Raw genomic sequence first — 16027 nt, forward strand, 5'->3', positions numbered from 1 at the left:
CTAAATGAGGTGATGGAGTTGTTAATCATACTCTTTCAGGGTATAAACTTTATTGAAATATTCACAGTTAATGTTGTGATGTGGTTAATGTGTTCAGGTGAAAGTGAAAGTATAAATCATCACATATACCACATGGAAATGCAGAGGGTTTACTTTTTCTTTCCTTAAATTCATCAGAGGAAAATAGCTAATCACACAATAAAAACAAAGTTCAGATGAACCAAATCAATGTCATGCTTTGTTTAATCTTTTTCACCTGTATTCTGTTTATTATTGTTTGTGAAGTTTTTAAAAGTACCACAAATATAATATTATGTATTTATTATATAGTTCTGGTGACATATCAGAGTACAATCACAAGTAAAAGTTTATGGCATGTCTAGAAATCCATATTTCCTTTTGCGAATCTTCAAACTGAGTTGACACACCTTTAATTGTTTGTCCGATGAGACACTTCTGGTGTCTGGGTTTGTTATTTTGCATTGATGACAGCAGCTGACATTCGACCTCAGCCCAGATCAGCAACACTGTCCCAGGATACATTTATTGTTGACCTCGAGGCATCATGTCAGACACTGTTTCTCTGGACGCATCATCTGCCCCTTGTGAGTTGAAGGATTTGAACAACATCGGTTTGACAGTAAACAACAGCGCGATGACAGCTTTATGTTTTTATTGGAGCTCAAAAATGTAACATTTTTGAGGTCATTGGGCACAAAAGGTGAGTTCACATCATGTTTCAGTAAGAGTCCACGGACAATTTAAACCATGCATAGCTATATGTTGCCATGAAAACCTTTGAGATTATGTAGCATGTATCAATACCTGCAGGAAAACATAACATTGTGCTTTATTTGAACAACACCTTATTTGCATCGTCAGTATTATATAGATCTTATAAACATGTAGTCATAATTTAATCTCCCCAACATCTAATTAACTGGTATACAATCTTGACTCCATTTAAGATTAAGTATACACAGATGAAGTTTAAGTAGTGCCCAAAATGTGAACGTTCAAGTAATGTGAAACAATATTTTCTTACAGTGATTATACATGAGGCAATTCTATTTCTAGTATATTCTTGCTATGTACAGGCAGAAAGCAATCAGGCAATCCTACGTGTGCATCATGCCCTATTATAATTCACAGTAAACTGAAAACTATAAATAAATATTATTGGTTATAGAATGTATATTTACTACTAATGTACATCCTTACCATACACACTGCCAAGCCTTTTTTAATAGTTTTCTGGTCCTTGACTGATGTGTATAAATCTGATTTCTTTACATAACTATCATTCAGCTAATGGACTACTGTTACCAAAACATACTTTTTGTGCTGCATGAAGCTCCCTGCCCTGGGAATGCTTTCTTCTCAGGCGACTGTGCTGTTGTGTTATTGCTGCCATATCCAAATAAAGCAGTTTTAAGATAAAAACCACTCATAGTGCTAGCCATTTCTACTGTTTGTACTTGGGGAGACAAGTTTGTTGCTACTTACCAAGATGATAAACCCTGATATTACAATTCACCCTGAAGGATACATGTAAAATTAGTGTACCGGATGTTTATAATATGTACAGAATCTCTGAATCCAGTGGGGACTTACTACTTCATTACATAGTTAAGGCTAAAATTACCATTGAGCACCAATATAATTCCTTGCTGAAGAAAATCACACAGGCCAAGCAGATTTATACTTCAGTGGGACTTCAGTTTTGCGATATCTGAAGTGGCACTCCAGCAACTATAATTTCCATAAGTTTGGCAAGTTGTAAGAGAATAATTTAATAGATGGTCAAAAATAGATGCAGGAGAGGTCGAGATATTCTGATTTTCAGTCCTTAGGATGGGTAAAGCTCCAAAAATACTGGATCCTACATTTCTCATAATGCAACTCAAATGGTGTCTTTAGTTAAAACCTGCAGCTTTGTAAACTTTTGAAACTGTACGCCTCCAGTTGACACAACTTCAAGCTGATATCACTCAAGTGAGGTCACTTAAATAATTTTCTCTGACTCGACAAATTCCTCCAGAGCCTGTGAAAACATGCACTGGTTTTACAGGCTGTGTAGTAATCATCATGCTAGTAAAAAGTGGCGTGCCCCTTTTATGCAAATAGACAAATCATTTCAAAATCATGTGGAAAGCAGCAGTTGTCTGTAAAACAGCACGTGTATTCAGTCAGTCGTCCATCCAAAGAGAATGACATCTGCTTTGGTTTTCATGGCCGAGTACGTGCTTGTTAGAGGCCGGTCAGGCTGGACAATAACAGCGAATTCTTCAAGATACAGTTTGGGAAATTTTGAGAACCAGAATAGTAAAAATCCCCCCGAATCTGAGGGCTCAATAACTGAAGGTCTTCTGTGAAAAATCCTTTAAGCGCAGAAGAATGTGCAGTCCTGCTACGGTCCTTTAAAAAGCCTGGGGTCTCTGTCAGAGCTCAGCATGAGGGACACGTTGTTCCAACTTTGAGGAGAACAAGACATTCAGTGCTTGTACCAAAACTTCCGCGGCACTCCTTTGCTCCCAGGTTACTCACTCACTCACTGAAACATATGTGTTTTGGTACAGAAATCCTTTCTGTGTAAAGCATATATGAATCTTTCAGCCCCACACACACACATAGACACACATAAGAACTCTATGTACTCTCATAAACCAGTTCTCTACGGTGCTGAATAAGCGTACACACAACACACACACACACAAACTGAGGCCATGCATCCTGAAAACACAAGTTATAACAGAGCAGAAGAGAAGAGAAGTAAGTGGAAGCAGGAGCTTGTTTTGTGCTTGAAATTCTGGGAGTGTCGGCTTCTTTCAACGGCTGGTTTGCTCACTCACATAGTCACATCCACACACAAACAACTGTCTGTAACTCACAGAGTGTCCTTACATCAGGAGGAACCACTCAGCCTGTCTGATGCCGTGGTGTAAGGGGTGCTTTTGTCCTAGAAGATCTCAGGGCATTGGCTCCAGTCCTGTCTGTCTTTGGCCTCCCAATAGCCGCCCCTGTAGATGTAGGTGCTTTCCCCCGTTGTATCATTTGTCCTCTTCTCAAACCACAGTGGCTGGTAGCCCTCAACGTCTTGCCCTAATGACACAGAATCATGTTCAGACTCATCGTGGTTCGAATGTGTACTAGTTTCTAGAATATCAAAATGTCTTACTTTCTTTATTCATTCTCGCTATTGTACTCTTCATTGTTAAAAAATCTGAAAGCTGTCAGAGGAAAGCTGAATCCAAATTACTGAACTTTGCTTTGTCCGAAAGGCTTCTTCAGTTAATTCCTTGTCAATTAATCAGGTCTGCCGTTAAGGTGCAACTTAGCTTTTGACTGTGTATGTTCCACTTTAAAAAACAGACAAAAAAGTTAACAGTTCATGGCTCTAGTAAGAACAAAGGATGAAGGTCAGGAACCTCTAGTCTTGTTGGATACAAATTTAGTTTTTGCTGTTGCCCAAGGCAAAAGACAGGCACTCCAACACCAACCACAACATCCTGTACCTATAGTGGTTAAAGGAGCTATGTGAAACACTCAGAGCATGTCTATGATTCACAGCCTGGGGTGGGATAGTCTGCACACGGTTCTCTGTATAGAGGTGGCTGAGCTAACAGCAAGCAGCTACTGGTACTAACTCAATAAAGAGCGCTGGCAACAGCAATAGAGCTAACATTGCTACCTGTGGGGAAATGGAAGGGTGCGACGCTACACTTATGCGACTACGGTGTACCGATATCAGTAATAACGAGCACAATGCAAAGCAGTGGCAGTTAGCTAGCCAGTGGGACACACTCAGAGCGACTTACATGCACTAACACGTTGACAGCACAGCTACCACGTTAACCCACAGAGAAGCTTGAATTCCAACACACAGCAGCGTAGCTTCACTGTCTGCTTAGGATGCCATTACTCCACTGTATCTTTACATATCAAACATTGTTTTGCTGCTTTATGAATGTTCTGAATGTTGCGCACAGCTCCTTTACACCATCATCTGTGTAGAAGCTAATGTGAATGCCATGTTTACAGCTTAAAGGCAGAATCTCTGTCTTAAAATCCTCCCCAGATGTGTTTTAAAACAATTGTTACTTTACTTTGAATAAAAATTTGTGTCGGATAAAAAAAGTTCAATTTCATAGATTAAAAAAAGAAGCACATCTAGTCCTTCTCACTTATTAAAAAATCCAGAATATATGAAAATGCAAATACTGGATACACTGGATGAAAAACTGTTAGATACAAGATGTCTCCTACTTCACTTAAAGGGCACTCTCAGTGTATCCTAGGCTTCTCTTCCTAAGCCTTCCTAAACCACGAGGAAGAGACCCAAGTGAGGAAAGTGAGGAGACATGTTAGCATAATGAAAAGTACCCCAAGAGTCATATGAGTGACTATTTAGATCTATTGAGATTAAACTCCTCTGCGATTATCCCAGCTGTTGTTGACAACTATAAAACAGGTTTTAATCAGACTTTCCCCCTTCAGCAGATGAATTAGAGAACAGCCTTTTAGTGTTAAACTGCACATACGTCATTCTGCACAGTTACGCTAAAATATGAAAGTAGTAACAGTAAGCAAAATGCATTTTTGAGTGAAGAGACCCTTATTCTCACCTTCCTCCAGGGCCTGATTGGCTTGCGCCTCCCTCCTTTTCCTCTCCAGCCTCTGACACTCCTCCAGACGCTGCTTCTCTACGTTTGCTTCATCCCACACACCTGCCTCCATTAGCCGCTGGTCTGGCCGCAGACGACTGTCAGTGGGCGCAATACCGTCCTCTGGCTCATTGAGAGTCAGAGCCAAGGAGGAGAAATAGTGCATGTTCTCTGCATTTTCTCTGGAGAGTGAAACATAGAGGAGAAATAGGAGAAAAGAGATGAGAAAGGGGAGTAAGCTGAAATGCCACATTCAATCTTCAAGGTAAGGCAGAAATGTGTTAGATAAGACAAACATACGGGAGGGGATATTTTTTCCATAAGAGTTTGGGCGGAAGAGTCTGATAAACGGTCTTTTGTTTGCCTTCAGAGCCTCCGCATCCTTGGCTGCTGTCCACTATTTTGGCACTCTCCATCTTGTCGTCCCAGGTTCCTGAGAGGATGTAATGGGCTGTGCCCTCTCTGTCCTCCACCACTCCTGTCACCTAGAGACACCAGAGAAGATAACACACAGGAAGAGATCAGTTACATGCACACTGCACGGTGCTGACATTTTCACACCCGTGTTGTACTTTACTTAAAAGTATACTATGCAGGCATTGTTGGTTACTGTTTGAAAAAACTATCACCAGTGAAATTGAAAGCCAACCCCAGATTCAATCTCGTCTTGGAACAAGCTTTGTCTGCTTTGTGTTTCAGATCGCCATATTTGCAGTTATTTGTCACTGTGTCCCTGATTTTTGTAGCTTCCTCTTGGATGTGTGCAGCTTACAGTCTTGTCACTACATTTTCATAGAGTCCCAACCTCACCTGCATCTCAAACACAGTCATAGGAGGACAATAAGAAAATACAGGCAGAGCAAAGAGTCTCTGTAGAAAAATACACCACCACACACTTCTAGTTTGTATGTATGTAAGTTTATAGACTGTTTTTTAGGAAAATCTCGCAAAATATATCTTCACTTACCTTCAGATTTTGAGTATGTTTGAATCAACTCTGTATATTTGACTTTTCAAACAGAAGATTTAAGTTTTAAGGAATAATTCTGATAATACGACATATTTTTCAGGAACAAGACACCTCTTGAGAGTTACTCACTGGTAAGCACTAAGCATGGAGGATACAAGATTTGTTAAACATATTAAGACCCAATGCTAGGCAAGAGCGATGCTAACAGTGTTTCTTGACACAAGCTTGTGTAGCTGTCGTGTGAAACAGTGTAAATGCAATGAAACGTGAAGGGAGACAACCAATAAAGATGCTAGCTGCTGTCTGTTTCCCATCTGAAACAACTCACCACAGAATGGAAAAGCACAACAGACTTACTTTGCGAGGGACTTCTCTGGAAAAATAGCTGTAGGGGGAGAATTTGAGACGGCAGGTGTCCTTGGTAGTGTTGTTTACAATGTCAATGTCCCCAGACTGCCAACAGCAACAGACAGGAAAACAGCAAGAAAAACAGATGAGACTTTTAAGGGTATGATGAGCCAGATGACTTCACTCAGTATCGTAAACAAACACACACCTACTCAAAGCACATTTAATTTAATTTCTGTCAATTTTGTCTTTCTGAACAGTACTTGCCTTTTTACTGGTTTAAAAATAAGCACAACCTCACAAGTCAAAGTCAGGTTGTGGTTTTGACAGTTAAAGTAGAGAGACACACCTGATCAATCCAAAGTTTCCCCACAATAATGTTATGCACTGTTGACGTCACTTTGCTCCACACGTAATGGTTTCCGCTTGAGTGGAACTGCAGGTGAATGTTTCCTACAGTGAAGAGAAGGAAAATGCACAAACATCAAAATACCATTGACTAACTGTCAGCATGAACAGAGTCAATTAACCTGTTTCTTACCTAATGGCATGACGGAAATATATTTCCCACGAAACTTGCTATCAATAGTGATATGCTGCCAAAGCGTCCATCCTCGTTGTGATGCCACATGGTGGGCAGCAGCTGGTGGGTGATGACTGACCTGAGGGTGAATGGTATCAGCTGGTGTCAGGCAAAATACATGACATACTGTATTTATGTTTTTGTACAAGTGAAACTGCAAGTGTCTGTGTGTGTAAAATATACCGCTAAGCATATGTGTCTGCTTGTCTTTGTCTAACCTGCTCACAGATGGAGCGATAACCATACTCGTCGAGTCGGTCCAGCTCGTAAGTCTCCCCCAGCAGAGGGTTGAAGGGCTTGGCTGTACGATGAACTGTGGTAGAGTAGGAGGAGACAGAAAAGGCAGCCACCAGGCACATCTGCTCCAGAGAGGAGTCACAGCGAGCTGCCCGGTCCAGGAGCTCGCTGTACTCCAGATCCTCCGTCAGACGCTGCAGCATCGACAACGGCTCGTTGAAGTTTACCTGCAATCACAAGCAGACAGAAAGGGTCACTGAAATTCAAAAACTATATTACAGCCAATGTGCGCATTGTATGCTTTTCATTTACAGGCATGGGTATCTTGGACAGGTCTTTGCCAATACAGTTCTTCATGATGCTCCACAGGTTGAGGGAGTAGTTTGGTTTGTCAGGAATACGACTGCGTCTTGTTCTTCGTAGCTGTATGTGGTTTGTGCCTGAGGTGTCCTAAAAAACAAAAGCGACATTTGTAATTTTAATGTAAGTGCATATGGATGTGTATAGCAAGAAATAGTAAGATAAGTGAGCTAGTATGGGACTTACATTCTCATTGTGAGTCCAGTCATTGGACATTCCTCCACTCATCATACTCTGATTACTCCCTGAGCGCCTGAGAGAAAGCAACATCATTTAAGTGAAGCTCTAGCTAGTTCAGTCAGGAAGACTGTACTTGAGCATGCTTAGGCCTGTCATTTATTTCTCATACCATCTGCCAGTCACTCCTCGCACATATGCTTACTCATAATTTATGCTGTCATTGGCTATGTTTACACGCACGGTAATATTCCAACATCATTTTGGATATGATAATGATCTGAATTTAATAAGGGTCATGTAAACACTGTATTTTGTTTGGATGTTCCGACTTAGGTCTTTTCAATATATAGCATTTTCTGATTAAGGAATGTGGGATATGTGAGCATTATTTGGGTTTTAGGGGCATTCTTTGGAAATGTATAATGCAAATTCAAAATATGTGGGGGTTTTAGTACAGTTTGCAACGCACGGCCTATTGCCTGTTTATGGTCAGCTCTGTGTGTTGTTATGCCAACAGTTTGCAAAGCTGGGGTAGGGATGCATGCCCAAAAGAAAAGCCCACATTTCTGTGTCGGAAGGAGAAACACACCTACTTTTAAACATTATGAGAGACTTGGATATCAACAGGTTTTTGGATGTGCGCAAACATTGTAACACCGACCTTTTTAAGAAGGCGGTTGAAGGAATGAAAGAGGGAGGCTGTGTTCACATGGCTGAACAAGTCTACACCAGTGACTTTTAAAAAAAGTCCTGTTTTGCTTTAAAGAACCAAAATAGTCGAAGTGGCTCCAGCTGTTTCACCTTTCCATGTTTTAAGATGATAAAGGACATATGTGGTGCACTTTAATCTGAGTATGGACAGATGAAAAGAGGAATATTAGTGAAAATATTCATTTTCATTAGCCATGTAAACAGCTTAGCAGGAATGTTGTCTTTTTTGGAATATTTTGTGCACATAAACATAGATATTGTATCACATTTAACCAATAGCACAGCGACACATCACTGCCTACTCTTCACAAATTCATTAGCTTCATCATTTCATTATTTCATCCGCCTCAGCAGTGTCAGCAGTCATCAGCCACCACCACCAGTGTCTGAACTCCATGGAGGGGTTATCTTGCGGCTGCTCAGGGTAGACGCCCCTTGATTACAAAATCTCCCTGTAGAGTCTAAGCGCCAAAGTCTTTCTGTCAAATCCTAATCATCACAAATCATCTGTCAATTTGTACACCTGTAATCTGTAATAAACAATTATCTTTACTTCATTCACCTGTCTCTGCTGATTGAAATACAGTTCAAAGTATCTGCACTTGTAGCAAATTGAGAACACAGCTCTGAGATAACTCTGTACAGAGATGATGTCTCACTTGTGCTGTATGTTGCCACTAGCAGTCACAGTTATGAATGCAGGGGAGTCCTCCATGGCATCAAAGAACTCTGCGTCGTCATTCTCATCACTCGCGTCCCCCTCCTGAGACCGCTCCACACCTACGGCAACAAACACAGGACAAGGCAATGAGTTATTTGAGTTTCTTCAATCTATATATATAAGAAATATACACATTGTAGTGCTGCTTTACATCTTACCATAATACACAATAGCTAAGAAAACTTTCGTTTTCTCGTTTCAACTTGATTTTCATTGCTTAATTGTTTTCAAGTGAAGTAACAGGCCTCTTTATAGATCTGTAAGTGGCTGTGTGTTGCCATAAAAAATAAAAAACAGGGAATGTCGGTGTGAGATTTAATAAGACTGACTAAGCCACATTTCTATGACAGAAATCTATCACTTCTATTGGCCAGAAGAGGGACATATTTTTAGTCTAAGAGACAACATGTACTTTTCTTTTCCCACTTAAGAGTATTGTGCCTCACCTGTGTATGAGGTAGGATTCTCCCTCCAGGCTCTCTCTAAGCTGTTGTGCTGTTTGGCTAACTGTTCAATGGTCTCCTCCAGATGGTGACGCTGTTCTCTCTCATGCTGCAGGGTCTTTTGCCATCTCCGGCTGTGAGATTCAGCTACGTCCAGGAAGTCACGACAAGCCTGAGGTGTGAACACAACACACATCAAAAGATGCAAGCAGAGCCCTCAAACTGCATTCCCTCATTAAAACGAGAAAGTCTCCCAGTTACATACTTGCTGAGGCTTGCACCGAATGAACTCACATTGATCATAGCATTGGAGGTGATGCGAAAGAGGGTGGCTCGCTCATTAACAGCTTTCACTCTGTCTGTGCTGTCAGCGGATCCACGCAGTTCCTCAAGTTCGCTGAGGGAGCGCTGGAGGGCGGCGCCGTGCTTTCCAATCAGCTCATTACAGGTGCTCAGGTCGTCTAGCTTGGTGGCCAGAGTCTTGAGCACCCCTTGGGTTAGGGCTCGGTCGTCCTGAGGTACAGGGCCTTCATCTCCTGAGTCATCTTCACACAAAGACAAAAAAGGCAGTGCACAAATGATATAATTTACCAAAGATAATGGGTGTCATTTGAGGTTATTCTGTCTGGAAAAACTGGGTGATCATGGTGGGGAAATTATAGTAAACAGTGCATGTCTCATCAGACCTTGGAAAAGCTATTTTAATACTCTAAATTTAGATTAAATAGAGTTGAGAGTGTTTGTGGGGAACGGATGGAGGCAGATAATAACACTTCACACCCTGATCCCCCACACCCCTTCCTCTACAAGATCAGAAAGCTGTGAATGAACACTGTTGCCCTGGAAACGTAGGCCTGTGCAATCAGGAGGCTGGGCTATTTTTAGAAGAAAAGGGAGAAAAAGGATGACGCACTAGCCTTTTCCTCATCTCTTTCTCTCTCTCTACCCCCTTGCTGGCATGAGCTGAGCCATCAGTCTCAGGGAGTTTAGAAGGAGAGCAGAGAGACTGGACTGATTACTGGGCATCATAACACAAGAATAATGACACTGACTTTAAATTCCTGAACAACTTAAACCATACAGCCTCTTATACTGACTGTTTATTAGCTTAAAATTCAGAAAACAAGCCTCAAAGCCTCAAACTTTTTGTATTTTTTGGCTGCATTTCATCAAATGGAAACTGTAAATGTTTTGTGCAATAATTTATACACATTTTTTGGGGAATTTAAGACACAGCCCTTGGATTTTGACAGGACTTTTGAATAAATCCTGAGGCTTTGAATAGTACTTGTAATGCTGAACATGGAAAGAGTGTGAGGGTCGGAGCGAGAAATAGAGCACATTGTGCCAAGACATTGTTAAAAAGCTTCAAGACACCTATAAACCTCGACTGTCTGAAGTACAAATTTAGATTATGCTGGTTTCATACTCTAGACATTTATTTCAATAAAAATAATCTATCTATAAAATGCAAATGACAGCCCCCATCATATGTGATGGAACTTTTCTAGGTCAAAACATTTCTTCTCTGCTAAAAGAAACAGATTGTGCGTGCACTCTGAAAACTCCCGTGCACACAGACTGAATCTAGGCCAGTGTCTGCTTTGCCTGTGAGTACCAAAGCAAGGCAGACAAACTACTACTACTCTATCAAAGGGGAAAAGTAATACAAAACAATCAGGGCACACTGGAATTACAAAGTCTCAGGAGGAGAAGATTAAAAATGAGAGGGTAAAAAAAATCCTTTAGGCTTCTGTTATGGTTTCATGACCCGTATACAGTAGATAGAAAAGGATCTCACGACTTCTTGTGCTCAAGATGTTAAGACATTACATTCTGAATTTGATCCAGCTACTATTTATGTGGAAGTGCACTTGATCTTACAACCATAAAAGCATCCGTGGAATATTACCATGCATCAAGGAGAGAGTGGCTTACTGGTCTGCTCTGTCTACTAATGGGTTATTTTTCACGCAGGACACTGGAGATTCTGAGACAAATTGGTGACTCATCGTTGAATCATGAAAACACACCCACAGGTGATAGAGGGAGCACCAATATGGACACAGTGTGGGAAGGGAGAATCAGAGTTAAAAATCAGAGGAAGCACTGTTAGCTTCTGCAATATAGATGAAGCAATCAGAATCTGACTGTATTATGATGAAAGCCTGCTGTAGCACAACCTCAGTTACAAGCTCTCCTCCTTGTAAACACTTATTTGGATTCATCCTCACACACGTTAAACTTTCACCCTGGACTTAGTGGTTGTCAGAGAGGTTTGAATTTTATATCACAACATACTTATTTACATGTAGTCTAAAAGTGGTAGTGGTTATGTGAAAGCTATTACAAGACAGGTGCCAGATAACTCCTGCAACATCCACTTAATTACTGCTGTTCTAATCCACATGTAGCCAGTTAATATGCCCTGCTATTGTTGCCAGTAAGCACATGACCAAAGGCTCATGCACTAATAATCTGTAATCACATCTCACACACCAAAATACATGTATCTGTGCTTGCACATGAATATAAACATGTAACTTGTTCTGTTTAAAATTGTGTACAGTAGACAGTCACAGTATTAGATGTTTCTTCACAAATAAGACATTAGATTACCAGGATATTGACATAAACTGCTGTAGTCAGGTTATAAATCTATGATGAAAGTAAATAATTAAAAACAATCTAGACAAAACAGTAACAGCACTGTATAACACAATCTCTACACCATGGGAAACCTCAGAAAGAAAATAAGGCTGTGTATTATAATCTAAATGGGCTTAACTCCTTAAACCCTGCTTAGTATTCTGGCTGTAAGCACCACCAGTAAGGCAAAGTCCATTGTTACACAATGGCAGTTACGGCATAAACACCTCTCCATATGCTAATGTGGCCAGACTAACGGAGAGCATTGATTCGCATCTTGCAGGTGCAAACCTTTTACTCAGCAGTAAAGGATGCTTAATAAGAGGGCACACTTATAGCACGATCCCTCTAGCAGCAGTATTAGCAGCAGGTCTTATATCAGCCAAAATACGGCAAATCTGGCTGAGACTGATTGTTACATATTGTTCGGTTGTTCTGCAGTGACTTATGAATTATGCTGCCCTTTGTAAACTTTAAAGCAAATTCTGGTCTCTAAGAAATCCAACTGGCATATTTACACAGACATTTGCACCAATACAGCCAAACTTGCTGAACTCCATGAACAAACACTCAACAATTAAAAACACACACGTAAAATACATGCAAGGACACAGCTTCTGTCTTAATTCTTATTCTGCTCTTAGTAAAATAATTAAAAGGTTACTTACAAGGTGACACTCACTGCAAATGCAACACTCTTATCATCCTATTGTCCACTGAGTGTATGGTGGAAAATATTTTCAATGAAAATCCTCACATCCTCTCGCTTTTTTTTTTACCCCTCCTGCTACCAGAACGGGAGGAGGAGTCTAAAGGAAGGTCATTTCATTCAGCTCTCACTGTCGTCATACTGAAGGAGACAGGGAGGGAGAACGGAGACGGAGTGGGAGGGAGGTGGTAGCTGCATATGTGTCTGGGCACATTTATGTGGAAGAGAGGGGGAGAAAGACGGATCGGGGAAATAATCCACTGTGCATCTTTGCTCCTGTTTGTTTTTAAATGTCCATAAGAAACAAATAAGGTTAGACAGCCAAAGCAGAAAATGTCTGCCAGACTCTTAGCATTCAAGATATATTATAATACATTATATCACATCAAATTACACTACGTGATAGTGGCCCGTGGTAAAAAAGGGAATATTGTACGGAATAAGTGATTTAAAATGACATGATTAAATGCAGATTTGCATTAACACACATCACACACTTGCCCTGGCTGACGCCTCCATCCTCCATCGGAACATATGGTGCAGCATTGCCCTCTTGTGGCTTGTTGTTTACATAACATTAAAGCCTGCAAATAAAATATGCATTTAGGTAAGTGGGTCTTCTTGGCTGCGGGGCCTGCATTCAGGTTACAGCTAAAATTAGTTTGTCTACCTTGGACTTTGTCAAGTGAGGAATGTAGCTCCTTTAAATATTTGGGGCATTCTGCAAGGCATTTCTTAAAAGGAACAACAAATCTAGGCTAGTTTGCTGGGCTGCCCATTTTAAGAAGTCACATTATTTCTTTCAACCAGGACAGTAATTTGCATGATTGATCACCATACCTTAGTAGAGCTTAATCCAATTAACAATTACATCAACATTTTCAACAGACACTCATACAGAATATACAATGTCCATCTTACCTGAGTGATGCATCAGCATAGAGGAATTGGCCTTAGCTTGCTGCAGGGCTGAGACCCACCGCTGGCACTCTCCCTCCGAGGTGGCCTTTAGGTGGTAGCTTCGGCCTCCGCTGGTTAACACCAGGTGGCAGGTGTCACCCACCTCAATGTGTGCTGTTGCCAAGGGAATTGTGCCCCGGCAGGTGTGCGCCATCTCTGCATGAGTCCTGAGAGAAGCAGACAAAACAGTTGGAGTAAGGATGAACAAGATGGGGGCAGCTATGTTTTAGACTGGCTTCAGATTAGTTTACTGCTGAAATAGCATCCCAATAAGTCTGTCAAACATGATTAATCCTTTTATTGTCATGCTTTGGACAATGTGCAGCCTACATTTTTGTGGAGGCTTTGGACAGTATGTACTATAGCTCAACACTTTGACCTATTTAGTCTCAATGATTAAGGTAGTTCATCATTCCCTAATGGTTTGTGTATGACATGTATCATGCAAAACATAGAGAGGATATCCATTTTATCTTTAGAGCACAATTTGTACATGGAATAAATGCCAAATTCAAAATGTATAGTATGCAAAGAAATAAGGCACCCTTTTTAGGCTCCTTTATTTGAGATACCTTTACATCTCTTTCAGAATAGCATGTCATGTCATAACCTATTTATGTCTACATAATGTTACTGATTAATTCTCTATTATTCAAGGTAACAGGAAACGAAAAGACTATTTTAAGGGCTTTATCCACCTCTTCCTACATCTCCCTTCTGTATTTATAATTGTCATAACGCTATTTATGTCACAATTATAACTGTAACGTTAGTTTGATTTTAGCTTACAACGCATTCAATTAGCTTAAACTAGCTAACATTAGTTTGCTGGTTTAGTTAACCTATAATCTATTACAAACGCATTAAATGGGTTGAAATACAAAAGGACACCGTATGTACCCTGGGTTAGCTTTTCAATTAATATATTAATTATTCATAACTCATAAATGGACTTGGATTTCTTTTTAATTCATGCTATGACTCAGGTGATTTTTGTTGTAGCTATACTGGCATCATTCAGGGCACTCCCTCTTCGGTCAGATAAGATAATGTTAACGTAAAAAGTTTTATTTGACGTTTTTTAAAATTAATTTATCAACATATTAACTCTGCTAACGTGTGGCTTACACATGTAATTATTATAAACTTTTTACGCTAACGACATAAATGTTAGCTTAAACAGGTGCCAGGTCGAGCACCAACGGTCGCTGTAACCGTTAGTTACCGTTACCTGTAGTAGGACAGCAGGCCGTTACTGAGGACGAACCACCGCCGTTGGTAACCCTTCAGATAGTTGGTCCATTTAAAGAGCCAGCCTTTGTAGGTACCGGTGTCCAGACACGGCAGGTGAAGCCCCGGGAGAGTCGGGGAGGGCAAACACCTCACCAGCTCGTTCATTTGCTCCTCTCGGCTGGTAACGTTACTCCAGCGGGATGGACGGAGAGTCGGTGCAGTTTGCGTGGAGTTGCCGCCTGTCAACAGCTGTGCGGTTAAGCTAACGTTAGCTGCACCGCACTGTATCCTCCGCTAACGCTACTGTTAGCTTGCAGCTGTTTGGTGATGCTATGCCAGTGCCAGTGTCCCCCTTTGCTCCGAGATAGTTTTAAAAAATATCTATGTCGTTAACATGGTCGCTGCGCTAAATATTGCGGCTGGAATTAGATACAGAGCAATCACATTATTATATGAGACTATAAAGCGGCTGAGCCTGCACTTTGACTGCGTGTTATAATAAAGCCTGTGGATGTGAGAGAGGGGAGATCATGATGACGTCCTTATCACAGGATTGTAGCATATGGGTGCAGGTCTGTGTGTGCGTGCGTGCGTGCGTGCGTCTGTGTGTGCGTGTGTGTGTGTGTGCGTGTGTCACACATATGGCATGCACTGCAGTTTTCTACATCATTGCAGGATGCAGGAGTCTGTTGGAGGACGCAATACTGCCTCAGAAAGGGGTTGATATTCATTTTAACAAAAGGCCAGAGCAGCAACATAAAAGAAAGGCCAGATATTTAAGATTTACATGTTTTTTTTAATTATTATTTTGAGATAACTTTCAGATATCTGAGAAAAAATACTGAATTATGAGACCTATTAAAACAGCTAAAACAAGTCAGAATAGTCAAAGAAATAATTAGTTGCAGATTAGAGTCAGATATTTTAAGATTTAAAACAAACATTTCTAATCAAAGTTTAGTTTTAAAATTAAATCAGAATCAAATTTTTACATGGTGACTTTCATTATAGTACATATATTGTGTGTGTTGCATCTCTAGTTTACACTGTGAGGTTAAAGCCACTCCAAAGATGGCTTATATCTTATATACTTTATAAACTTAACTAATTAATAGTATTCTATTAGTATAAGTAAATGTTTAATGGATATTCTATTCTGTTGTATGTTATATGATGATATTTATCTGTTAGAATATGATGGATTCAGTCAAGCCAATTTATTTAGTCTTTACTGTATGTGTGTGTTTTGTAAACTATGT

At 40.5% G+C, this 16027-nt stretch overlaps 1 protein-coding gene across 2 annotated transcripts; it reads right to left on the reverse strand.

Annotated features, from left to right (window-relative positions):
- Positions 1-660: 660 nt before the first annotated feature.
- osbp2a (oxysterol binding protein 2a) lies at positions 661-13689 on the reverse strand. Of its 2 annotated transcripts, none has more exons than XM_050052767.1 (13): positions 13497-13689; positions 9512-9762; positions 9221-9389; positions 8713-8833; positions 7349-7415; positions 7115-7252; positions 6784-7029; positions 6524-6644; positions 6332-6435; positions 5992-6087; positions 4965-5149; positions 4626-4846; positions 661-3102 (listed from the first exon to the last, which is right to left on the reverse strand). In XM_050052767.1, exons 1-13 carry the CDS (start codon positions 13687-13689, stop codon positions 2960-2962), a joined length of 2055 nt encoding a protein of 684 aa, XP_049908724.1. In that variant the 3' UTR covers positions 661-2959. The 2 variants fall into 2 exon arrangements, with proteins under 2 accessions (XP_049908724.1, XP_049908725.1); XM_050052768.1 differs by lacking the exon at positions 13497-13689 and adding an exon at positions 12535-12588.
- Positions 13690-16027: the final 2338 nt, after the last annotated feature.

Source organism: Epinephelus moara, chromosome 9, assembly GCF_006386435.1.
Source record: "Epinephelus moara isolate mb chromosome 9, YSFRI_EMoa_1.0, whole genome shotgun sequence".
Taxonomy (NCBI): Eukaryota; Metazoa; Chordata; class Actinopteri; order Perciformes; family Serranidae; genus Epinephelus; species Epinephelus moara.

Excerpts from the sequence above, each read along its gene's own strand:
- osbp2a (XM_050052767.1), bottom strand. The coding sequence starts at position 13,689 with ATGGCGCACACCTGCCGGGGCACAATTCCCTTGGCAACAGCACACATT. Across the intron at positions 9,763-13,496 it reads TATGCTGATGCATCACTCAG|ATGACTCAGGAGATGAAGGC; the intron begins GTAAGATGGACA and ends CTTTGTGTGAAG. Across the intron at positions 8,834-9,220 it reads GAATCCTACCTCATACACAG|GTGTGGAGCGGTCTCAGGAG; the intron begins GTGAGGCACAAT and ends TTGTTGCCGTAG.